We start from the raw sequence: 22,068 nt of genomic DNA, 5'->3' as shown, positions 1-22,068 counted from the left end.
TCTCCCTCCCGCTTGGTTAGGCTACCCGTTTCTCTCCCTCCAATTAGGGTGGGCTCCCCTTTCTCTCCCTCCCACTAGGGTGGGCTCCCCTTTCGCTCCCTCTCAATAGGGTGGCTCCCCTTTCTCTCCCCCGCACACAAGGGTGGGCTCCGCATTCTCTCGCCCTCTCACAAGGGTGCACTCCCTATCTCAACAGCTCACTACGTTAGGCTCTCTTTTCTCTTCCCCGTTGACGAGGGTCGGCACCCCTTTCTGCCTGTCACTAGGGAGAGCTCCCCTGCCTCTCCCTCTCATTAGGGTGGGCTCCCCTTTCTCTCCCTCTCACTAGGGTGGGCTCCCCTTTCTCTCCCCCTCACTAGGATGGGCTCCCCTTTCTCTCCCTCTCACTAGGATGGGCTCCCCTTTCTCTCCCTCTCACTAGGATGGGCTCCCCTTTCTCTCCCTCTCACTAGGATGGGCTCCCCTTTCTCTCCCTCTCACTAGGGTGGGCTCCCATTTCCCTTCCTCTCACTAGGGTGGGCTCCCCTTTCCCTTCCTCTCACTAGGATGGGCTCCACTTTCTCTTCCTCTCACCAGGCTGGGCTCCCCTTTTCTCTCCCTCCCACTCGGATGGGCTCCCCTTTCCCTCACTCCCATTGGGCTAGGCTCCCATTTCTCTCCCTCCCGCTTGGTTAGGCTACCCGTTTCTCTCCCTCCAATTAGGGTGGGCTCCCCTTTCTCTCCCTCCCACTAGGGTGGGCTCCCCTTTCGCTCCCTCTCAATAGGGTGGCTCCCCTTTCTCTCCCCCGCACACAAGGGTGGGCTCCGCATTCTCTCGCCCTCTCACAAGGGTGCACTCCCTATCTCAACAGCTCACTACGTTAGGCTCTCTTTTCTCTTCCCCGTTGACGAGGGTCGGCACCCCTTTCTGCCTGTCACTAGGGAGAGCTCCCCTGCCTCTCCCTCTCATTAGGGTGGGCTCCCCATTCTCTCCCTCTCATTAGGGTGGGCTCCCGATTCTCTCCCTCTCTCGAGGGTTCAATTCCCTTTCTCTCCCTCTCACCAGTGTCAGCTCTGTTTTCTCTCCCTCTCTCACAAGGGTGGGCTCCCCTTTCTCCCCCTCTCACTGGGGTGAGCTCCACTTTCTCCCCCTCTCACGAGGGTGGGCTCCACTTTCTCCCCCTCTCACGAGGGTGGGCTCCCCTTATTCTCCATCACACAAGGGTGGGATCCCCTTTCTCTCCCTCCCACTAGGGTGGGCTCCCCTTTCTCCCTCTCCCACTAGGGTGGGCTCCCCTTTCTCTCCCTCCCATTCGGGTCGGCTCCCCTTTCTCTCCCTCTCACGAGGGTGGGCTCCCCTTTCTCTCCTTCTCACTCGGGTGGGCTCCACTTTCCCTTCCTCTCACTAGGATGGGCTCCCCTTTCCCTTCCTCTCAATAGGGTGGGCTCCACTTTCTCTCCCTCTCACTAGGATGGGCTCCCTTTTCCCTTCCTCTCACTAGGGTGGGCTCCGCTTTCCCTTCCTCTCACTAGGGTGGGCTCCACTTTCTCTCCCTCTCACTAGGATGGACTCCCTTTTCCCTTCCTCTCACTAGGGTGGGCTCCCCTTTCTCTTCCTCTCACTAGGCTGGGCTCCCCTTTCTCTGCATCACACTAGGGTGGGTTCCCCTTTCTCTCACTCCCATTAGGGTGGGCTCCTCTTTCTCTCCCTTCCACTAGGGTGGGCTCCCCTTTCGCTCCCTCTCAATAGGGTGGGCTCCCCTTTCTCTCCCCCGCACACAAGGGTGGGCTCCGCATTCTCTCGCCCTCTCACAAGGGTGCACTCCCTATCTCAACAGCTCACTAGGTTAGGCTCTCTTTTCTCTTCCCCGTTCACGAGGGTCGGCACCCCTTTCTGCCTGTCACGAGGGAGAGCTCCCCCGTCTCTCCCTCTCATTCGGATGGGCTCCCCATTCTCACACTCCCATTAGGGTGGGCTCCCTTTTCTCTCCCTCCCACTCGGGTGGGCTCCCCTTTCTCTCACTGCCATTAGGCTAGGCTCCCATTTCTCTCCCTCCCGCTAGGGTGGGCCACCCCTTTCTCTCCCTCCCTTTTGGGTGGGCTCCCCTTTCTCTCCCTCCCACTAGGGTGGGCTCCCCTTTCTCTCCCCCTCACACAAGGGTGGGCTCTGCATTCTCTCACCCTCTCACAAGCGTGCACGCCCTGTCTCAACAGCTCACTAGGTTAGGCTCTCCTTTCTCTTCCCCGTTCACGAGGGTTGGCTCCCCTTTCTGCCTGTCACTAGGGACAGCTCCCCTGTTTCTCCCTCTCATTAGGGTGGGCTCCCCATTCTCTCCCTCTCATTGGGATGGGCTCCCCATTCTCTCCCTCTCACGAGGGTTCAATTCCCTTTCTCTCCCTCTCACCAGTGTCAGCTCCGTTTTCTCTCCCCCTCTCACAAGGGTGGGCTCCACTTTTTCCCCCTCTCACTATGGTGGGCTCCCCTTTCTCCCCCTCTCACGAGGGTGTGCTCCCCTTTCTCTCCATCACACTAGGGTGAGGTTCCCTTTCTCTCACTCCCATTAGGGTGGGCTCCTCTTTCTCTACCTCCTACTAGGGTGGGCTACCCCTTTCTCTCCCTCTCATTAGGCTAGGCTCCCATTTCTCTCCCTCCCGCCAGGGTGGGCTACCCCTTTCGCTCCCTCCAATTAGGGTGGGCTCCCCTTTCTCTCCCTCCCACTAGGGTGGGCTCCCCTTTCGCTCCCTCTCAACAGGGTGGGCTCCCCTTTCTCTCCCCCGCACACAAGGGTGGGCTCCGCATTCTCTCGCCCTCTCACAAAGGTGCACTCCCTATCTCAACTGCTCACTACGTTAGGCTCTCCTTTCTCTTCCCCGTTCACGAGTGTCGGCACCCCTTTCTGCCTGTCACTAGGGACAGCTCCCCTGTCTCTCCCTCTCATTAGGGTGAGCTCCCCATTCTCTCCCTCTCATTAGGGTGGGCTCCCCATTCTCTCCCTCTCATTAGGGTGGGCTCCCCATTCTCTCCCTCTCACGAGGGTTCAATTCCCTTTCTCTCCCTCTCACCAGTGTCAGCTCTGTTTTCTCTCCCCCTCTCACAAGGGTGGGCTCCCCTTTCTCCACCTCTCACTGGGGTGAGCTCCACTTTCTCCCCCTCTCACGAGGGTGGGCTCCACTTTCTCCCCCTCTCACGAGGGTGGGCTCCACTTTCTCTCCCTCTCACGAGGATGGGATCCCCTTTCTCTCACTCCCACTAGGGTGGGCTCCCCTTTCTCTCCTTCCCACGAGGGTGGGCTCCCCTTTCTCTCCCTCCCAATAGGGTGGGCTCTACTTTCTCTCCCTCCCAATAGGGTGGTCTCCCCTTTCGCTCCCTCTCAATAGGGTGGGCTCCCCTTTCTCTCCCTCCCACTAGGGTGGGCTCCCCTTTCTCTCCCTCCCACTAGGGTGGGCTCCCCTTTCTCTCCCTCCCACTAGGGTGGGCTCTACTTTCTCTCCCTCCCAATGGGGTGGGCTCCCCTTTCGCTCCCTCTCAATAGGGTGGGCTCCCCTTTCGCTCCCTCCCACTAGGGTGGGCTCTACTTTCTCTCCCTCCCAATGGGGTGGGCTCCCCTTTCGCTCCCTCTCAATAGGGTGGGCTCCCCTTTCGCTCCCTCTCAATAGGATTCAATCCCCTTTCTCTCCCTCTCACCAGGGTCAGCTCCGTTTTCTCTCCCCCCTTCACAAGGGTGGGCTCCCCTTTCTTCCCCTCTCGCTAGGGTGGGCTCCACTTTCCATCTCACTGGGCGTTGCTCTCCTTTCTCTCCTCTCTAGGGTGAACTCCCTTCTTCCACAGCTCATTAGGATCGGTTCTCCATTCTCCCCGTCACTTGGGTCGGCTCCCCTTTCTCTCCCTCTCACGAGGATGGGCTCCTTTTTCCCTTCCTCTCACTACGGAGGGCTCCCCTTTCCCTTCCTCTCATTAGGGTGGGCTCCACTTTCTCTTCCTCTCACTAGGCTGGGCTCCCCTTTCTCTCCATCACACTAGGGTGGGCTCTCCTTTCGCTCCCTCTCAATAGGGTGGGCTCCCCTTTCGCTCCCTCTCAATAGCATTCAATTCCCTTTCTCTCCCTCTCACCAGTGTCAGCTCTGTTTTCTCTCCCCCTCTCACAAGGGTGGGCTCCCCTTTCTCCCCCTCTCACTGGAGTGAGTTCCACTTTCTTCCCCTCTCACGAGGGTGGGCTCCCCTTTCTCTCCCTCCCACGAGGGTGGGCTCCCCTTTCTCTCCCTCCCACTAGGGTGGGCTCCCCTTTCGCTCCCTCTCAATGGATTCAATCCTCTTTCTCTCCCTCTCACCGGGGTCAGCTCCGTTTTCTCTCCCCCCTTCACAAGGGTGGGCTCCCCTTGATTCCCCTCTCGCTAGGGTGGGCTCCACTTTCCATCTCACTGGGCGTTGCTCTCCCTTCTTTCCTCTCCAGGGTGAACTCCCTTCTTCCACAGCTCATTAGGATCGGTTCCCCATTCGCCTCGTCACTTGGGTGGGCTCCCCTTTATCTCCCGCTCACTCGGGTCGGCTCCCCTTTCTCTCCCTCTCACTAGGGTGGGCTACCCTTTCTCTCCCTCTCACTAGGATGGGCTCCCCTTTCTCTCCCTCTCACTAGGATGGGCTCCCCTTTCTCTCCCTCTCACTAGGATGGGCTCCCCTTTCTCTCCCTCTCACTAGGATGGGCTCCCCTTTCTCTCCCTCTCACTAGGGTGGGCTCCCATTTCCCTTCCTCTCATTAGGGTGGGCTCCCCTTTCCTTTCCTCTCACTAGGATGGGCTCCACTTTCTCTTCCTCTCACCAGGCTGGGCTCCCCTTTTCTCTCCCTCCCACTCGGGTGGGCTCCCCTTTCCCTCACTCCCATTGGGCTAGGCTCCCATTTCTCTCCCTCCCGCTTGGTTAGGCTACCCCTTTCTCTCCCTCCAATTAGGGTGGGCTCCCCTTTCTCTCCCTCCCACTAGGGTGGGCTCCCCTTTCGCTCCCTCTCAATAGGGTGGGCTCCCCTTTCTCTCCCCCGCACACAAGGGTGGGCTCCGCATTCTCTCGCCCTCTCACAAGGGTGCACTCCCTATCTCAACAGCTCACTAGGTTAGGCTCTCTTTTCTCTTCCCCGTTGACGAGGGTCGGCACCCCTTTCTGCCTGTCACGAGGGAGAGCTCCCCTGTCTCTCCCTCTCATTAGGGTGGGCTCCCCATTCTCTCCCTCTCATTAGGGTGGGCTCCCGATTCTCTCCCTCTCTCGAGGGTTCAATTCCCTTTCTCTCCCTCTCACCAGTGTCAGCTCTGTTTTCTCTCCCCTTCTCACAAGGGTGGGCTCCCCTTTCTCCCCCTCTCACTGGGGTGAGCTCCACTTTCTCCCCCTCTCACGAGGGTGGGCTCCACTTTCTCCCCCTCTCACGAGGGTGGGCTCCCCTTATTCTCCATCACACAAGGGTGGGATCCCCTTTCTCTCCCTCCCACTAGGGTGGGCTCCCCTTTCTCCCTCTCCCACTAGGGTGGGCTCCCCTTTCTCTCCCTCCCATTCGGGTCGGCTCCCCTTTCTCTCCCTCTCACGAGGGTGGGCTCCCCTCTCTCTCCTTCTCACTCGGGTGGGCTCCACTTTCCCTTCCTCTCACTAGGATGGGCTCCCCTTTCCCTTCCTCTCAATAGGGTGGGCTCCACTTTCTCTCCCTCTCACTATGATGGGCTCCCTTTTCCCTTCCTCTCACTAGGGTGGGCTCCGCTTTCCCTTCCTCTCACTAGGGTGGGCTGCACTTTCTCTCCCTCTCACTAGGATGGATTCCCTTTTCCCTTCCTCTCACTACGGTGGGCTCCCCTTTCTCTTCCTCTCACTAGGCTGGGCTCCCCTTTCTCTGCATCACACTAGGGTGGGTTCCCCTTTCTCTCACTCCCATTAGGGTGGGCTCCTCTTTCTCTCCCTTCCACTAGGGTGGGCTCCCCTTTCGCTCCCTCTCAATAGGGTGGGCTCCCCTTTCGCTCCCCCGCACACAAGGGTGGGCTCCGCATTCTCTCGCCCTCTCACAAGGGTGCACTCCCTATCTCAACAGCTCACTAGGTTAGGCTCTCCTTTCTCTTCCCCGTTCACGAGGGTCGGCACCCCTTTCTGCCTGTCACGAGGGAGAGCTCCCCTGTCTCTCCCTCTCATTAGGATGGGCTCCCCATTCACTCACTCCCATTAGGGTGGGCTCCGTTTTCTCTCCCTCCCACTCGGGTGGGCTCCCCTTTCTCTCACTCCCATTAGGCTAGGCTCCCATTTCTCTCCCTCCCGCTAGGGTGGGCCACCCCTTTCTCTCCCTCCCTTTTGGGTGGGCTCCCCTTTCTCTCCCTCCCACTAGGGTGGGCTCCCCTTTCTCTCCCCCTCACACATGGGTGGGCTCTGCATTCTCTCGTCCTCTCACAAGGGTGCACTCCCTATCTCAACAGCTCATTAGGTTAGGCTCTCCTTTCTCTTCCCCGTTCATGAGGGTTGGCTCCCCTTTCTGCCTGTCACTAGGGAGAGCTCCCCTGTCTCTCCCTCTCATTAGGATGGGCGCCCCATTCTCTCCCTCTCACTAGGGTTCAATTCCCTTTCTCTCCCTCTCACCAGTGTCAACTCTGTTTTCTCTCCCCCTCTCACAAGTGGGCTCCCATTTCTCCCCCTCTCAATGGGGTGAGCTCCACTTTCTCCCCCTCTCACGAGGGTGGGCTCCACTTTCTCCCCCTCTCACGAGGGTGGGCTCCCCTTTCTCCCCCTCTCACGAGGGTGGGCTCCACTTTCTCTCCATCACACTAGGGTGGGCTCCCCATTCTCTCCCTCTCAGTATAGAGGGCTGCCCTTTCACTTCCTCTCATTAGGGTGGGCTCCCCTTTCCCTTCCTCTCACGAGGGTGGGCTCCACTTTCTCTCCCTCTCACTCGGATGGGCTCCCTTTTCCCTTCCTCTCACTAGGGTGGGCTCCACTTTCTCTCCCTCTCACTAGGATGGGCTCCCTTTTCCCTTCCTCTCACTAGGGTGGGCTCCCCTTTCGCTCCCTCTCAATAGGGTGGTCTCCTCTTTCTCTCCCCCGCACACAAGGGTGGGCTCCGCATTCTCTCGCCCTCTCACAAGGGTGCACTCCCTATCTCAACAGCTCACTAGGTTAGGCTCTCCTTTCTCTTCCCCGTTCACGAGGGTCGGCACCCCTTTCTGCCTGTCACGAGGGAGAGCTCCCCTGTCTCTCCCTCTCATTAGGGTGTGCTCCCCATTCTCTCCCTCTCATTAGGATGGGCTCCCCATTCTCTCCCTCTCACGAGGGTTCAATTCCCTTTCTCTCCCTCTCACCAGTGTCAGCTCTGTTTTCTCTCCCCCTCTCACAAGGGTGGGCTCCCCTTTCTCCCCCTCTCACTGGGGAGAGCTCCACTTTCTCCCCCTCTCACGAGGGTGGGCTCCCCTTTCCCTCCCTCCCACTAGGGTGGGCTCCCCTTTCTCTCCCTCCCACGAGGGTGGGCTCCCCTTTCCCTCCCTCCCACTAGGGTGGGCTCCCCTTTCTCTCCCTCCCACGAGGGTGGGCTCCCCTTTCTCTCCCTCCCACCAGGATGGGCTCCCCTTTCGCTCCCTCTCAATAGGGTGGGCTCCCCTTTCGCTCCCTCTCAATAGGATTCAATCCCCTTTCTCTCCCTCTCACCAGGGTCAGCTCCTTCACAAGGGTGGGCTACCCTTTCTTCCCCTCTCGCTAGGGTGGGCTCCACTTTCCATCTCACTGGGCGTTGCTCTCCTTTCTCTCCTCTCTAGGGTGAACTCCCTTCTTCCACAGCTCATTAGGATCGGTTCCCCATTCTCCCCGTCACTTGGGTGGGCTCCCCTTTCTCTCCCGCTCACTAGGGTGGGCTCCCCTTTCTCTCCCTCTCACTAGGGTGGGCTCCCCTTTCTCTCCCTCTCACTAGGGTGGGCTCCACTTTCTTCCCCTCTTTCTGGAGTGGGCTCCCCTTTCCCTTCCTCTCACGAGGGTGGGGCCCCCTTTCTCTCCCTCTTAGTACAATAGGTTCCCCTTTCTCCCCCACTCACTAGGGTGGGCTCCCCTTTCCCTCTCACTGGGCGTTGCTCTCCTTTCCATCCACCCCTCACTCGGGTGGGCTCCCTTCCTCCACAGCTCAGTAAGGTCGGCTCCCCTTTCTCCCCGTCACTAGGGTGGGCTCCTCTTTCTCTCCCTCTCACTAGGGTGGGCTCCCCATTCTCGCCTTCTCACGAGGGTGGGCTCCCCATTCACGCCTTCTCACTACGGTGGGCTCCCCTTTCTCTCCCTCTCACGAGGGTGGGCTCCCCTTTCTCTCCCTCTCACTAGGGTGGGCTCCCCTTTCTCTCCCTGGCTCACGAGGGTGGGCTCCCAATTCTCTCCCTCTCACTAGGGTGGTCTCCCCTTTCTCTCCGTCTCACTAGGGTGGGCTCCCCTTTCTCACCCCGGCTCACGAGGGTGGGCTCCCCTTTCTCTCCCGCTCACTAGGGTGGGCTCCCCTTTCTCTCCCCCGCACACAAGGGTGGGCTCCGCATTCTCTCGCCCTCTCACAAGGGTGGGCTCCCTTTCTCAACAGCTCACTAGGTTAGGCTCTCCTTTCTCTTCCCCGTTCACGAGGGTTGGCTCCCCTTTCTGCCTGTCACTAGGGAGAGCTCCCCTGTCTCTCCTTCTCATTAGGGTGGGCTCTCCATTCTCTCCCTCTCACTAGGGTTCAATTCCCTTTCTCTCCCTTTCACCAGTGTCAGCTCCGTTTTCTCTCCCCCTCTCACGAGGGTGGGCTCCACTTTCTCCCCCTCTCACGAGGGTGGGCTCCCCTTTCTCCTCCTCTCACTAGGGTTGGCTCTCCTTTCTCCCCCTCTCGCGAGGGTGGGCTCTACTTTCTCTCTGTATTATTAATCTGGTGTCCCCTTTCTCTCCCTCTCACTTGGCTTTGCTCTCCTTTATCTGCCCCTCTCACTGGGGTGGGCTCCCTCCCTCCATAGCTTACTCGTGTCGGCACCCCTTTCTGCCTGTCACTCGGGGAAGCTCCCCTTTCTCTCCTTCCCACTTGGGTGGGCTCCCTTTTCCCTCCATCTCACTGGGGTTCAATTCCCTTTCTCTCCCTCTCACCAGTGTCAGCACCGTTTTCTCTGCCCCTTTCACTAGGGTGGGCTCCCCTTTCTCCCCCTCTCACTAGGGTGGGTTCCCCTTTCTCCCCCTCTCACTAAGGTGGGCTCCCCTTTCTCCCCCTCTCACTCGGATGGGCTTCCCTATCTCCCCCTTTCACAACGGTGGGCTCCCCATTCTCTCCCTCTCACTATGGTGGGCTCCCCTTTCTCTCCCTCTCACTAGGGTGGGCTCCCCTTTCTCTCCCTCTCACTAGGGTGGGCTCCCCTTTCTCTCCCTCTCACTAGGGTGGGCTCCCCTTTCTCTCCATCTCACTAGGGTGGGCTCCACTTTCTTCCCCTCTTTCTGGAGTGGGCTCCCCTTTCCCTTCCTCTCACGAGGGTGGGGCCCCCTTTCTCTCCCTCTTATTACGATGGACTCCCCTTTCTCCCCCACTCACTAGGGTGGGCTCCCCTTTCCCTCTCACTGGGCGTTGCTCTCCTTTCCATCCCCCCCTCACTCGGGTGGGCTCCCTTCCTCCACAGCTCAGTAAGGTCGGCTCCCCTTTCTCCCCGTCACTGGGGTGGGCTCCTCTTTCTCTCCCTCTCACGAGGGTGGGCTCCCCATTCACGCCTTCTCACGAGGGTCGGCTCCCCATTCACGCCTTCTCACTAGGGTGGGCTCCCCTTTCTCTCCCTCTCACTAGGGTGGGCTCCCCTTTCTCTCCCTCTCACTAGGGTGGGCTCCACTTTCTTCCCCTCTTTCTGGAGTGGGCTCCCCTTTCCCTTCCTCTCACGAGGGTGGGGCCCCCTTTCTCTCCCTCTTATTACGATGGACTCCCCTTTCTCCCCCACTCACTCGGGTGGGCTCCCCTTTCCCTCTCACTGGGCGTTGCTCTCCTTTCCATCCCCCCCTCACTCGGGTGGGCTCCCTTCCTCCACAGCTCAGTAAGGTCGGCTCCCCTTTCTCCCTGTCACTAGGGTGGGCTCCTCTTTCTCTCCCTCTCACTAGGGTGGGCTCCCCATTCTCGCCTTCTCACGAGGGTGGGCTCCCCATTCACGCCTTCTCACGAGGGTCGGCTCCCCATTCACGCCTTCTCACTAGGGTGGGCTCCCCTTTCTCTCCCTCTCACTAGGGTGGGCTCCCCTTTCTCTCCATCTCACTAGGGTGGTCTCCCCATTCTCTCCCTCTCACTATGGTGGGCTCCCCTTTCTCTCCCTCTCACTAGGGTGGGCTCCCCTTTCTCTCCCTCTCACTAGGGTGGGCTCCCCTTTCTCTCCCTCTCACTAGGGTGGGCTCCACTTTCTTCCCCTCTTTCTGGAGTGGGCTCCACTTTCCCTTCCTCTTACGAGGGTGGGGCCCCCTTTCTCTCCCTCTTTTTACGATGGGCTCCCCTTTCTCCCCCACTCACTAGGGTGGGCTCCCCTTTCCCTCTCACTGGGCGTTGCTCTCCTTTCCATCCCCCCCTCACTCGGGTGGGCTCCCTTCCTCCACAGCTCAGTAAGGTCGGCTCCCCTTTCTCCCCGTCACTAGGGTGGGCTCCTCTTTCTCTCCCTCTCACTAGGGTGGGCTCCCCATTCTCGCCTTCTCACGAGGGTGGGCTCCCCATTCACGCCTTCTCACTACGGTGGGCTCCCCTTTCTCCCCCCTCTCACTGGGGTGGGCTGCTCTTTCTCGCCCTCTCACTGGGGTGGGCTCCCCTTTCTCTCCCACTCACTTGGGTGGGCTCCCCTTTCTCTCCCTCTCACTGGGGTGGGCTCCCCTTTCTCTCCCACTCACTGGGGTGGGCTCCCCTTTCTCCCCCTCTCGTTAGGGTGTGCAGCCTTTTCTCCCCAGATCACAAGGGTGGGCTGCACTTTCACTCCTTCTCACTACTTTGGGCTCCCCTTTCTCCCACTCTCACTTGGGTGGGCTCCACTTTCTCTCTGTATCATTAGGGTGGGCTCCCCTTTCTCTCCCTCTCATTTGGCGTTGCTCTCCTTTATCTGCCCCTCTCACTAGGATGGGCTCCCTTCCTCCATCGCTCACTAGTGTCGGCACCGCTTTCTGCCTGTAACTAGGAGAAGCTCCTCTTGCTCTCACTCCCACTAGGGTGGGCTCCCTTTTCCCTCCATCTTACAAGGGTTCAATTCCCTTTCTCTCCCTCTCACCAGTGTCAGCACCGTTTTATCTCCCCCTTTCACGAGGGTGGGCTTCCCTTTCTCCCCTTCTTACTAAGGTGGGCTCCCCTTTCTCCCCCTCTCACAAAGGTGGGCTCCATTTTCTCTCCCCCGATCACTATGGTCAGCTCCTCTTTCTCTGCCTCATTAGGGTGGGCTCCCCATTCTCTCCCTCTCACTTGGGTGGGCTTCCCTTTCCCTCCCTCTCACCAGGGTGGGCTGCCCATTCTCTCCCTCTCACTAGGGTGGGCTCCCCTTTCTCTCCCCCTCTCGAGGGTAGGCTCCCCTTTCTCCCACTCTCATTAGTTGGGCTGCTCTTTCCCTCCCACTCACGAGGGTGGGCTCCCCTTTCTATACCTCTCAATGGGCTGGGCTTCATTTTCCCTCACTGGGGTGGGTTCCCCTTTCTCTCGCTCTCACTAGGGTGGGCTCCCCTTTCTCTCCCCCTCACTATTGTAGGCTCCCATTTCCCTTCCTCTCACTGTGCTGGGCTTCCCTTTCTCGACAGCTCACCAGGTTAGGCCCTCCTTTCTCTTCCCCGTTCACGAGGGTCGGCTCCTCTTTCCGCCTGTCACGAGGGAAAGCTCCCCTGTCTCTCCCTCTCATTAGGGTGAGCTCCCCATTCTCTCCCTCTCACGAGGGTGGGCTCCCCATTCTCTCCCTCTCACGAGGGTGGGCTCCCCTTTCTCTCCCCCTCTCTAGGGTAGGCTCCCCTTTCTTCCCCTCTTTCTGGAGTGGGCTCCCCTTTCCCTTCCTCTCACTAGGGTGGGCTCCCCTTTCTCTCCCTCTCACTAGGGTGGGCTCCCCTTTCTCTCCCCCTCTCTAGGGTAGGCTCCCCTTTCTTCCCCTCTTTCTGGAGTGGGCTCCCCTTTCTCTCCCTCTCACTACGATGGGCTCCCCTTTCTCCCCGTCACTCGGGTGTGCTCCCCTTTTTTCTCCCTCGCTATAGGGATGGTTCAACTTTCTCCCCCTCTCACCAGGTTGGGTTCCGCTTTCTCCCCAGCTCACTAGGGTGGGCTCCTCTTTCTCTCCCTCTCACTAGGGTGGGCTCCCCATTCACGCCTTCTCAATGGGGTGGGCTCACCTTTCTGGCCCTCTCACTAGGGTGGCCTCCCCTTTCTCGCCCTCTCACTCGGGTAGGCTCCCCTTTCTCCCACTCTCATTAATTGGGCTGCCCTTTCCATCCCGCTCACTAGGGTGGGCTCCCCATTCTCGCCCTCTCACAAGGGTGGGCTCCCCATTCTCGCCCTCTCACTAGGGTGGGCTCCCCTTTCTCGCCCTCTCACTAGGGTGGGCTCCCCTTTCTCGCCCTCTCACTAGGGTGGGCTCCCCTTTCTCGCCATCTCACTAGGGTGGGCTCCCCATTCTCCCCCTCTCACTAGGGTGGGCTCCCCTTTCTCTCCCTCTCACTAGGGTGGGCTCCCATTTCTCTCCCGCTCACTCGAGTGGGCTACCATTTCCATTCCTCTCACTGGGCTGGGCTTCATTTTCCCTCTCATTAGGGTGGGTTCCCCTTTTTCTCGCCCTCTCTCGGGTGGACTCGCCTTTCTCTCCCTCTCACTAGGGTGGGATCACCTTTCTCCCCCTCTCACTACGATGGGCTCCCTATTCTCTTCCTCTCACTAGGGTGGGTTTCACTTTCTCTCCCTCTCACTAGGGTGGGATCCCCTTTCTCTTCCTCTCACTAGGGTGGGCTCCCCTTTCTCTGCCTCTCACTAGGGTGGGCTCCCCTTTCTCTCCCTCTCACTAGGGTGGGCTCCCCTTTCTCTGCCTCTCACTAGGGTGGGCTCCGCATTCTCTCCCTCTCACTCGGGTCGGCTCCGCTTTCTCTCTCCCTCTCACTAGGGTGGGCTCCCCTCTCTTCCCCTCTCACTAGGGTGGGCTCCCCATTCTCCCCAGATCACAAGCGTGGGCTCCACTAATTCTCCTTCTCACGACAGTGGGCTCCCCTTTCTCTCCCTCTCACTCGGGTGGGCTCCATTTTCTCTCTCCCTATCACTGTGGTCAGCTCCTCTTTCTCCACCTCATTAGGGTGGGCTCCCCATTCTCTCCCTCTCATTATGGTGGGCTATCCTTTCTCTCCCTCTCACTAGGGTCGGCTCTCCTTTGTCTCCCTCTCACGAGGGAAGGCTTCCATTTCTCTCCCTCTCACTAGGGTGGGCTCCCCTTTCCCTCTCACTAGGGTGGGCTCCCCTTTCCCTCTCACTAGGGTGGGCTCCCCTTTCCCTCTCACTAGGGTGGGCTCCCCTTTCCCTCTCACTAGGGTGGGCTCCCCTTTCCCTCTCACTAGGGTGGGCTCCCCTTTCCCTCTCACTAGGGTGGGATCCCCTTTCCCTCTCACTAGGGTGGGCTCCCCATTCCCTCCCTCTCAGCAGGGTGAGCTCCCCATTCTCTCCCTCTCACTATGGTGGGCTCTCCTTTCCCTTCCTCTCACTAGGGTGGGCTTCCCTTTCTCTCCCTCACTAGAGTGGGCTCCCCTTTCCCTCTCACTTCGGTGGGCTCCCAATTCTCTCCCTCTCATTAGGCTGAGGTGCCCTTTCTCACCCTCTCACTAGGGTGGGCTCCTCTTTCTTCCCCTCTTTCTCGAGTGGGCTCCCCATTCTCTCCCTCTCACTATGGTGCGCTCTCCTTTCCCTTCCTCTCACTAGGGTGGGCTCCCCTTTCCCTTCCTCTCACTAGAGTGGGCTCCCCTTTCCCTTCCTCTCACTAGGGTGGGCTCCCCTTGCCCTTCCTCTCACTTGGGTGGGCTCCCCTTTCTCCCCAGATCACTAGGGTGAGCCCCCTTTCTCTCCCTCTCACTACGATGGGCTCCCCTTTCTCCCCACTTACTAGGGTGGGCTCCACCTTCTCTCTGTCTCACTAGGGTGGACTCCTCTTTCCCTCTCACTGGGCGTTGCCCTCCTTTCTATCCCCCCCTCACTTGTGTGGGCTCCCTTCCTCCACAGCTCAGTAAGGTCGGCTCCCCTTTCTCCCCGTCACTAGGGTGGGCTCCTCTTTCTCTCCCTCTCACTTCGGTGGGCTCTCAATTCTCTCCCTCTCATTAGGCTGGGGTGCCCTTTCTCACCCTCTCACTAGGGTGGGCTCCTCTTTCTTCCCCTCTTTCTCGAGTGGGCTCCCCATTCTCTCCCTCTCACTATGGTGCGCTCTCCTTTCCCTTCCTCTCACTAGGGTGGGCTCCCCTTTCCCTTCCTCTCACTAGAGTGGGCTCCCCTTTCCCTTCCTCTCACTAGGGTGGGCTCCCCTTGCCCTTCCTCTCACTTGGGTGGGCTCCCCTTTCTCCCCAGATCACTAGGGTGGGCCCCCTTTCTCTCCCTCTCACTACGATGGGCTCCCCTTTCTCCCCACTTACTAGGGTGGGCTCCACCTTCTCTCTGTCTCACTAGGGTGGACTCCTCTTTCCCTCTCACTGGGCGTTGCCCTCCTTTCTATCCCCCCCTCACTTGTGTGGGCTCCCTTCCTCCACAGCTCAGTAAGGTCGGCTCCCCTTTCTCCCCGTCACTAGGGTGTGCGCTCCTTTTTTCTCCCCCTCTCACCAGGTTGGGTTCCGCTTTCTCCCCAGCTCACTAGGGTGGGCTCCTCTTTCTCTCCCTCTCACTAGGGTGGGCTCCCCATTCACGCCTTCTCAATGGGGTGGGCTCCCCTTTCTGGCCCTCTCACTAGGGTGGGCTCTCCTTTCTCTCCCTCTCACTAGGGTGGGCTCCCCTTTCCCTCCCCCTTTCTCGGGTAGGCTCCCCTTTCTCCCACTCTCATTAATTGGGCTGCCCTTTCCATCCCGCTCACTCGGGTGGGCTCCCCATTCTCGCCCTCTCACAAGGGTGGGCTCCCCATTCTCGCCCTCTCACTAGGGTGGGCTCCCCTTTCTCGCCCTCTCACTAGGCTGGGCTCCCTCTTTCTCTCCATCTCACTAGGGTGGGCTCCCCATTCTCCCCCTCTCACTAGGGTGGGCTCCCCTTTCTCTCCCGCTCACTCGAGTGGGCTACCATTTCCATTCCTCTCACTGGGCTGGGCTTCATTTTCCCTCTCACTCGGGTGGGTTCCCCTTTTTCTCGCCCTCTCTCGGGTGGGCTCCCCTTTCTCTCCCCCTTTCTCGGCTAGGCTCCCCTTTCTCCCACTCTCATTAATTGGGCTGCCCTTTCCATCCCGCTCACTCGGGTGGGCTCCCCATTCTCGCCCTCTCACAAGGGTGGGCTCCCCATTCTCGCCCTCTCACTAGGGTGGGCTCCCCTTTCTCGCCCTCTCACTAGGGTGGGCTGCCCTTTCTCGCCCTCTCACTAGGCTGGGCTCCTCTTTCTCTCCATCTCACTAGGGTGGGCTCCCCATTCTCCCCCTCTCACTAGGGTGGGCACCCCTTTCTCTCCCTCTCACTAGGGTGGGCTCCCCTTTCTCTCCCGCTCACTCGAGTGGGCTACCATTTCCATTCCTCTCACTGGGCTGGGCTTCATTTTCCCTCTCACTCGGGTGGGTTCCCCTTTTTCTCGCCCTCTCTCGGGTGGGCTCCCCTTTCTCTCCCTCTCACTAGGGTGGGATCCCCTTTCTCCCCCTCTCACTAGGATGGGCTCCCTATTCTCTCCCTCTCACTAGGGTGGGTTTCCCTTTCTCTCCCACTCACTGGGGTGGGCTCCCCTTTCTACCCCTCTCGTTAGGGTGTGTAGCCTGTTCTCCCCAGATCATAAGGGTGGGCTGCACTTTCCCTCCCTCTCACTAGGTTGGGCTTCCCTTTCTCTGCCTCTCACTAGGGTGGGCTCCCCTTTCTCTGCCTATAACTAGGGTGGCCTCCCCTTTCTCTGCCTATAACTAGGGTGGGCTCCCCTTTCTCTCTCCCACACACAACGGTGGACTCCGCATTCTCTCGCCCTCTCACTAGGGTGGGTTTCCCTTTCTCGACAGCTCACTAGGTTAGGTTCTCCTTTCCCTTCCCCATTCACGAGGGTTGGCTCCCCTTTCTGCCTGTCACTAGGGAGAGCTCCCTTCTCTCTCCCTCTCATTAGGGTGGGCTCCCCATTCTCTCCCTCTCATTAGGGTGGGCTCCCCATTCTCTCCCTCTCATTAGGGTGGGCTCCCCATTCCCTTCCTCTCACTAGGGTGGGCTTCCCTTTCTCTCCCTCACTAGAGTGGGCTCCCCTTTCCCTCTCACTTCGGTGGGCTCCCAATTCTCTCCCTCTCATTAGGCTGAGGTGCCCTTTCTCACCCTCTCACTAGGGTGGGCTCCTCTTTCTTCCCCTCTTTCTCGAGTGGGCTCCCCATTCTCTCCCTCTCACTATGGTGCGCTCTCCTTTCCCTTCCTCTCACTAGGGTGGGCTCCCCTTTCCCTTCCTCTCACTAGAGTGGGCTCCCCTTTCCCTTCCTCTCACTAGGGTGGGCTCCCCTTGCCCTTCCTCTCACTTGGGTGGGCTCCCCTTTCTCCCCAGATCACTAGGGTGAGCCCCCTTTCTCTCCCTCTCACTACGATGGGCTCCCCTTTCTCCCCACTTACTAGGGTGGGCTCCACCTTCTCTCTGTCTCACTAGGGTGGACTCCTCTTTCCCTCTCACTGGGCGTTGCCCTCCTTTCTATCCCCCCCTCACTTGTGTGGGCTCCCTTCCTCCACAGCTCAGTAAGGTCGGCTCCCCTTTCTCCCCGTCACTAGGGTGGGCTCCTCTTTCTCTCCCTCTCACTTCGGTGGGCTCTCAATTCTCTCCCTCTCATTAGGCTGGGGTGCCCTTTCTCACCCTCTCACTAGGGTGGGCTCCTCTTTCTTCCCCTCTTTCTCGAGTGGGCTCCCCATTCTCTCCCTCTCACTATGGTGCGCTCTCCTTTCCCTTCCTCTCACTAGGGTGGGCTCCCCTTTCCCTTCCTCTCACTAGAGTGGGCTCCCCTTTCCCTTCCTCTCACTAGGGTGGGCTCCCCTTGCCCTTCCTCTCACTTGGGTGGGCTCCCCTTTCTCCCCAGATCACTAGGGTGGGCCCCCTTTCTCTCCCTCTCACTACGATGGGCTCCCCTTTCTCCCCACTTACTAGGGTGGGCTCCACCTTCTCTCTGTCTCACTAGGGTGGACTCCTCTTTCCCTCTCACTGGGCGTTGCCCTCCTTTCTATCCCCCCCTCACTTGTGTGGGCTCCCTTCCTCCACAGCTCAGTAAGGTCGGCTCCCCTTTCTCCCCGTCACTAGGGTGTGCGCTCCTTTTTTCTCCCCCTCTCACCAGGTTGGGTTCCGCTTTCTCCCCAGCTCACTAGGGTGGGCTCCTCTTTCTCTCCCTCTCACTAGGGTGGGCTCCCCATTCACGCCTTCTCAATGGGGTGGGCTCCCCTTTCTGGCCCTCTCACTAGGGTGGGCTCTCCTTTCTCTCCCTCTCACTAGGGTGGGCTCCCCTTTCCCTCCCCCTTTCTCGGGTAGGCTCCCCTTTCTCCCACTCTCATTAATTGGGCTGCCCTTTCCATCCCGCTCACTCGGGTGGGCTCCCCATTCTCGCCCTCTCACAAGGGTGGGCTCCCCATTCTCGCCCTCTCACTAGGGTGGGCTCCCCTTTCTCGCCCTCTCACTAGGCTGGGCTCCCTCTTTCTCTCCATCTCACTAGGGTGGGCTCCCCATTCTCCCCCTCTCACTAGGGTGGGCTCCCCTTTCTCTCCCGCTCACTCGAGTGGGCTACCATTTCCATTCCTCTCACTGGGCTGGGCTTCATTTTCCCTCTCACTCGGGTGGGTTCCCCTTTTTCTCGCCCTCTCTCGGGTGGGCTCCCCTTTCTCTCCCCCTTTCTCGGCTAGGCTCCCCTTTCTCCCACTCTCATTAATTGGGCTGCCCTTTCCATCCCGCTCACTCGGGTGGGCTCCCCATTCTCGCCCTCTCACAAGGGTGGGCTCCCCATTCTCGCCCTCTCACTAGGGTGGGCTCCCCTTTCTCGCCCTCTCACTAGGGTGGGCTGCCCTTTCTCGCCCTCTCACTAGGCTGGGCTCCTCTTTCTCTCCATCTCACTAGGGTGGGCTCCCCATTCTCCCCCTCTCACTAGGGTGGGCACCCCTTTCTCTCCCTCTCACTAGGGTGGGCTCCCCTTTCTCTCCCGCTCACTCGAGTGGGCTACCATTTCCATTCCTCTCACTGGGCTGGGCTTCATTTTCCCTCTCACTCGGGTGGGTTCCCCTTTTTCTCGCCCTCTCTCGGGTGGGCTCCCCTTTCTCTCCCTCTCACTAGGGTGGGATCCCCTTTCTCCCCCTCTCACTAGGATGGGCTCCCTATTCTCTCCCTCTCACTAGGGTGGGTTTCCCTTTCTCTCCCACTCACTGGGGTGGGCTCCCCTTTCTACCCCTCTCGTTAGGGTGTGTAGCCTGTTCTCCCCAGATCATAAGGGTGGGCTGCACTTTCCCTCCCTCTCACTAGGTTGGGCTTCCCTTTCTCTGCCTCTCACTAGGGTGGGCTCCCCTTTCTCTGCCTATAACTAGGGTGGCCTCCCCTTTCTCTGCCTATAACTAGGGTGGGCTCCCCTTTCTCTCTCCCACACACAACGGTGGACTCCGCATTCTCTCGCCCTCTCACTAGGGTGGGTTTCCCTTTCTCGACAGCTCACTAGGTTAGGTTCTCCTTTCCCTTCCCCATTCACGAGGGTTGGCTCCCCTTTCTGCCTGTCACTAGGGAGAGCTCCCTTCTCTCTCCCTCTCATTAGGGTGGGCTCCCCATTCTCTCCCTCTCATTAGGGTGGGCTCCCCATTCTCTCCCTCTCATTAGGGTGGGCTCCCCATTCTCTCCCTCTCATTAGGGTGGGCTCCCCTTTCTCTCCCTCTCACTAGTGTCAGCAATGTTTTCTCTCCCCCTCTCACTAGGGTGGGCTCCCCTTTCTCCCCCTCTCACCAGGGTGGGCTCCACTTTCTGCCCCTCTCACTAGGGTGGACTCCACTTTCTCCCCCTCTCACTCGGGTGGGCTCCACTTTCTCTCTGCATCATTAGGGTGGGCTCCCCATTCTCTCCCTCTCATTAGGGTGGGCTCCCCATTCTCTCCCTCTCATTAGGGTGGGCTCCCTATTCTCTCCCTCTCACTAGGGTTCAGTTCCCTTTCTCTCCCTCTCACTAGTGTCAGCAATGTTTTCTCTCCCCCTCTCACTAGGGTGGGCTCCCCTTTCTCCCCCTCTCACCAGAGTGGGCTACACTTTCTGCCCCTCTCACTAGGGTGGGCTCCACCTTCTCCCCCTCTCACTCGGGTGGGCTCCACTTTCTCTCCGCATCATTAGGGTGCGCTCCCCTTTCTCTCCCTCTCACTTGACGTTGCTCTCCTTTATCTGCCCCTCTCACTAGGGTGGGCTCCCTTCCTCCATAGCTCACTAGGGTCGGCACCACTTTCTCCCTGTCACGAGGGGAAGCTCCTATTTCTCTCCCTCCCACGAGGGTGGGCTCCCTTTTCTCTCCATCTCACTAGGGTTCAATTCCCTTTCTCTCCCTCTCACCAGTGTCAGCACCGTTTCTCTCCCCTTTTCACTAAGGTGGGTTCCCCTTTCTCCCCCTCTCACTCGGGTGGGCTCCCCTTTCTCCCCCCTCACTAAAGTGGGCTCCATTTTGTCTCCCCCAATCACTATGGTCAGCTCCTCTTTCTCCGCCTCATTAGGGTGGGTTCCCCATTCTCTCCCTCTCACTAGGGTGGGCTCCCCATTCTTTCCCTCTCACTGTGGTGGGCTCCCCATTCTCTCCCTCTCACTACGGTGGGCTCTGCTTTCCCTTCCTCTCACTAGGGTAGGCTTCCCTTTCGCTCCCTCTCACTAGGGTGGGCTCCCCTTTCTCTCCCTCACTCGGGGGGCTCCCCATTCTCTCCCTCTCACTACGGTGGGTTCTCCTTTCCCTTCCTCTCACTATGGTAGGCTCCCGTTTCTCTCCCTATCACTAGGGTGGGCTCCCCTTTCTCTCCCCCTCACTAGTCTCGGCTCCCATTTACCTTCCTCTCACTGAGCTGGGCTTCCCTTTCCCTCTCACTGGGGTGGGCTCCCCTTTCTCCCCCTCTCGTTAGGGTGTGTAGCCTGTTCTCCCCAGATCACGGGTGGGCTGCACTTTCCCTCCCTCTCAATACTTTGGGCTCCCCATTCTCCCCCTCTCACTAGGGTGGGCCCAACTTTCTCTGCCTCTCACTAGTGTGGGCTCCCCTTTGTCTCCCTCTCACTAGGGGGGCTCCCCTTTCTCCCCCTCTCACTAGGGTGGGCTCCCCTTTCTCTCCCTCTCATTACAGTGGGCTCCCATTTCTCTCCCTCTCACTAGGGTTCCACTCCCTTTCTCTCCCTCTCACCAGTGTCAGCTCCATTTTCTCTACCCTCTCACAAGGGTGGGCTCCACTTTCTCACCCTCTCACCATGGTGGGCTCCACTTTCTCCCTATTATTATGGTGGGCTCCCCTTTCTATCCCTCTCACTTGGCTTTGCTCTCCTTTATCTGCCCCTGTCACTAGGGTGGGCTCCATTCCTCCATAGCTCACTAGTGTCGGCACCCCTTTCTGCCTGTCACGAGGGGAAGCTCTCTGGGGTGGGCTCCCCATTCTCTCCATCTCACTAGGGTGTGCTCCACTTCCTCCCCAGTTCTCGCCCCTCCATTCCGCCACCACACCCCCCCCAACACGACGGCTAACATCCAACTATGACGGCAACCTGTTTCTCGCCATGGGTGGAATGGGAGGCACTCATCCCTGACCCCCGACCCCCTACCGGGACCTCAGCGGAAGGTGATAAGGTACTCGGCGTAGGCCTGGTTGTCGTGGAAGACCACGAATATCTTCGGCCGAACTGGAGAGTCCACCGTACTGTCGTACAGATCATTCGAGCGGGGCACGGTGGGCGGAGATTTGAATTCCGTGCTCCCCTGGACGCACCTCCCAGTCAGCACGCGGGATAGGTACATGTGCCTCTGATTGTTTCCGTCGAGCGGGGAGTAACTGGACGACTGGCTCGCCTTCACAGCAAAATATACCCCTTGACCAAATGACGTACCTGAAAGGGAAATGAACTGGAGGTTAGTCTCATCTCCGTCTGTTTTAAATCCCCACATACCTCCCCGCCCACCGGCATTCCCTTCCCCAAGGCTACTTATCAGGAGGGGCGGTGAGACCGCCGCGGGGCAAGGAAACCTTCTTCCGCGACTGTCGCTTAATACAGGGGTACAGTGACATTAGGAAGAAAGAGAAAGAGAAAGAAAGAGAGTAAGAAAGAAAGGAAGAAAAAGACGGACAGACAGATAGCCTTTCACGACCTCAGGACGTCCCAAAGTGATTTGCAGCCAATGAAGTACTTTTTTGAAGTTTAGTCACTGTTGTAATGTAGGAAACGTCGCGGCCAATTTGGGCACAGCAAGATCCCACAAACAGCAATATGATAATGACCAGATAATCTGTTTTAGTGATCCGAAAGACGGTACCTCCGACAGTGCAGCACTCCCTCAGTACTGGCACTGGGGGCGTGTCAGCCTTGGATTATGTGCTTGAGTCTCTGGAGTGGGGCTTGAACCCACGACCTTCTGACTCAGAGGCAAGAGAGCGATACCCATTAGGCCATAGCTGACACTGTATTAGTCGCTCTAGAAGTGTATTTATCGGTAACTCACGGACAGATCAGAGGATGGATTCCAGGGCCCTCCCGACAGTAGCCAGGGAGGGAGATAGAATCTGTGTCTAGGGAACAGACTTTGTGGCAGGGACCAAAGACAATGGCTTCGGTCTTCCCAATATTTAGTTGGAGGAAGTTGTGGCTCAACGAGGACTGGATATCGGACGAGCAGTCAGACCACACAGAGGCAGTGGAGGGGTTGAGGGAGGTGGTGGTGAGGTAGAGCTGGGTATCGTCAGTGTACATGTGGAACTTGACGTCATGTCTTTGGATGATATCCCCAAGGGGCAGCATGTAGATGAGAAATAGGAGGCGGCCAA

At 58.9% G+C, this 22,068-nt stretch overlaps 1 protein-coding gene across 1 annotated transcript in view; it reads right to left on the bottom strand.

Moving 5' to 3' along the window:
- Positions 1 to 9,273: 9,273 nt before the first annotated feature.
- The window catches only part of LOC137308021 (protein mono-ADP-ribosyltransferase PARP14-like), a 65,829-nt gene continuing 53,034 nt past the window's right edge, over positions 9,274 to 22,068 (bottom strand). Inside the window, exon 16 of the mRNA XM_067976980.1 lies at positions 9,274 to 21,136. Within this exon, the coding sequence (XP_067833081.1) occupies positions 20,862 to 21,136 (275 nt within the window). The 3' untranslated portion in view covers positions 9,274 to 20,861. The remainder of the gene's footprint in view (positions 21,137 to 22,068) is intronic.

The sequence above is a fragment of the Heptranchias perlo genome, unplaced genomic scaffold (assembly GCF_035084215.1).
Source record: "Heptranchias perlo isolate sHepPer1 unplaced genomic scaffold, sHepPer1.hap1 HAP1_SCAFFOLD_118, whole genome shotgun sequence".
NCBI classification, from domain to species: domain Eukaryota; kingdom Metazoa; phylum Chordata; class Chondrichthyes; order Hexanchiformes; family Hexanchidae; genus Heptranchias; species Heptranchias perlo.
Note: the sequence above shows the minus strand (reverse complement) of the source record. Positions and strands in the feature narration are given on the sequence as shown.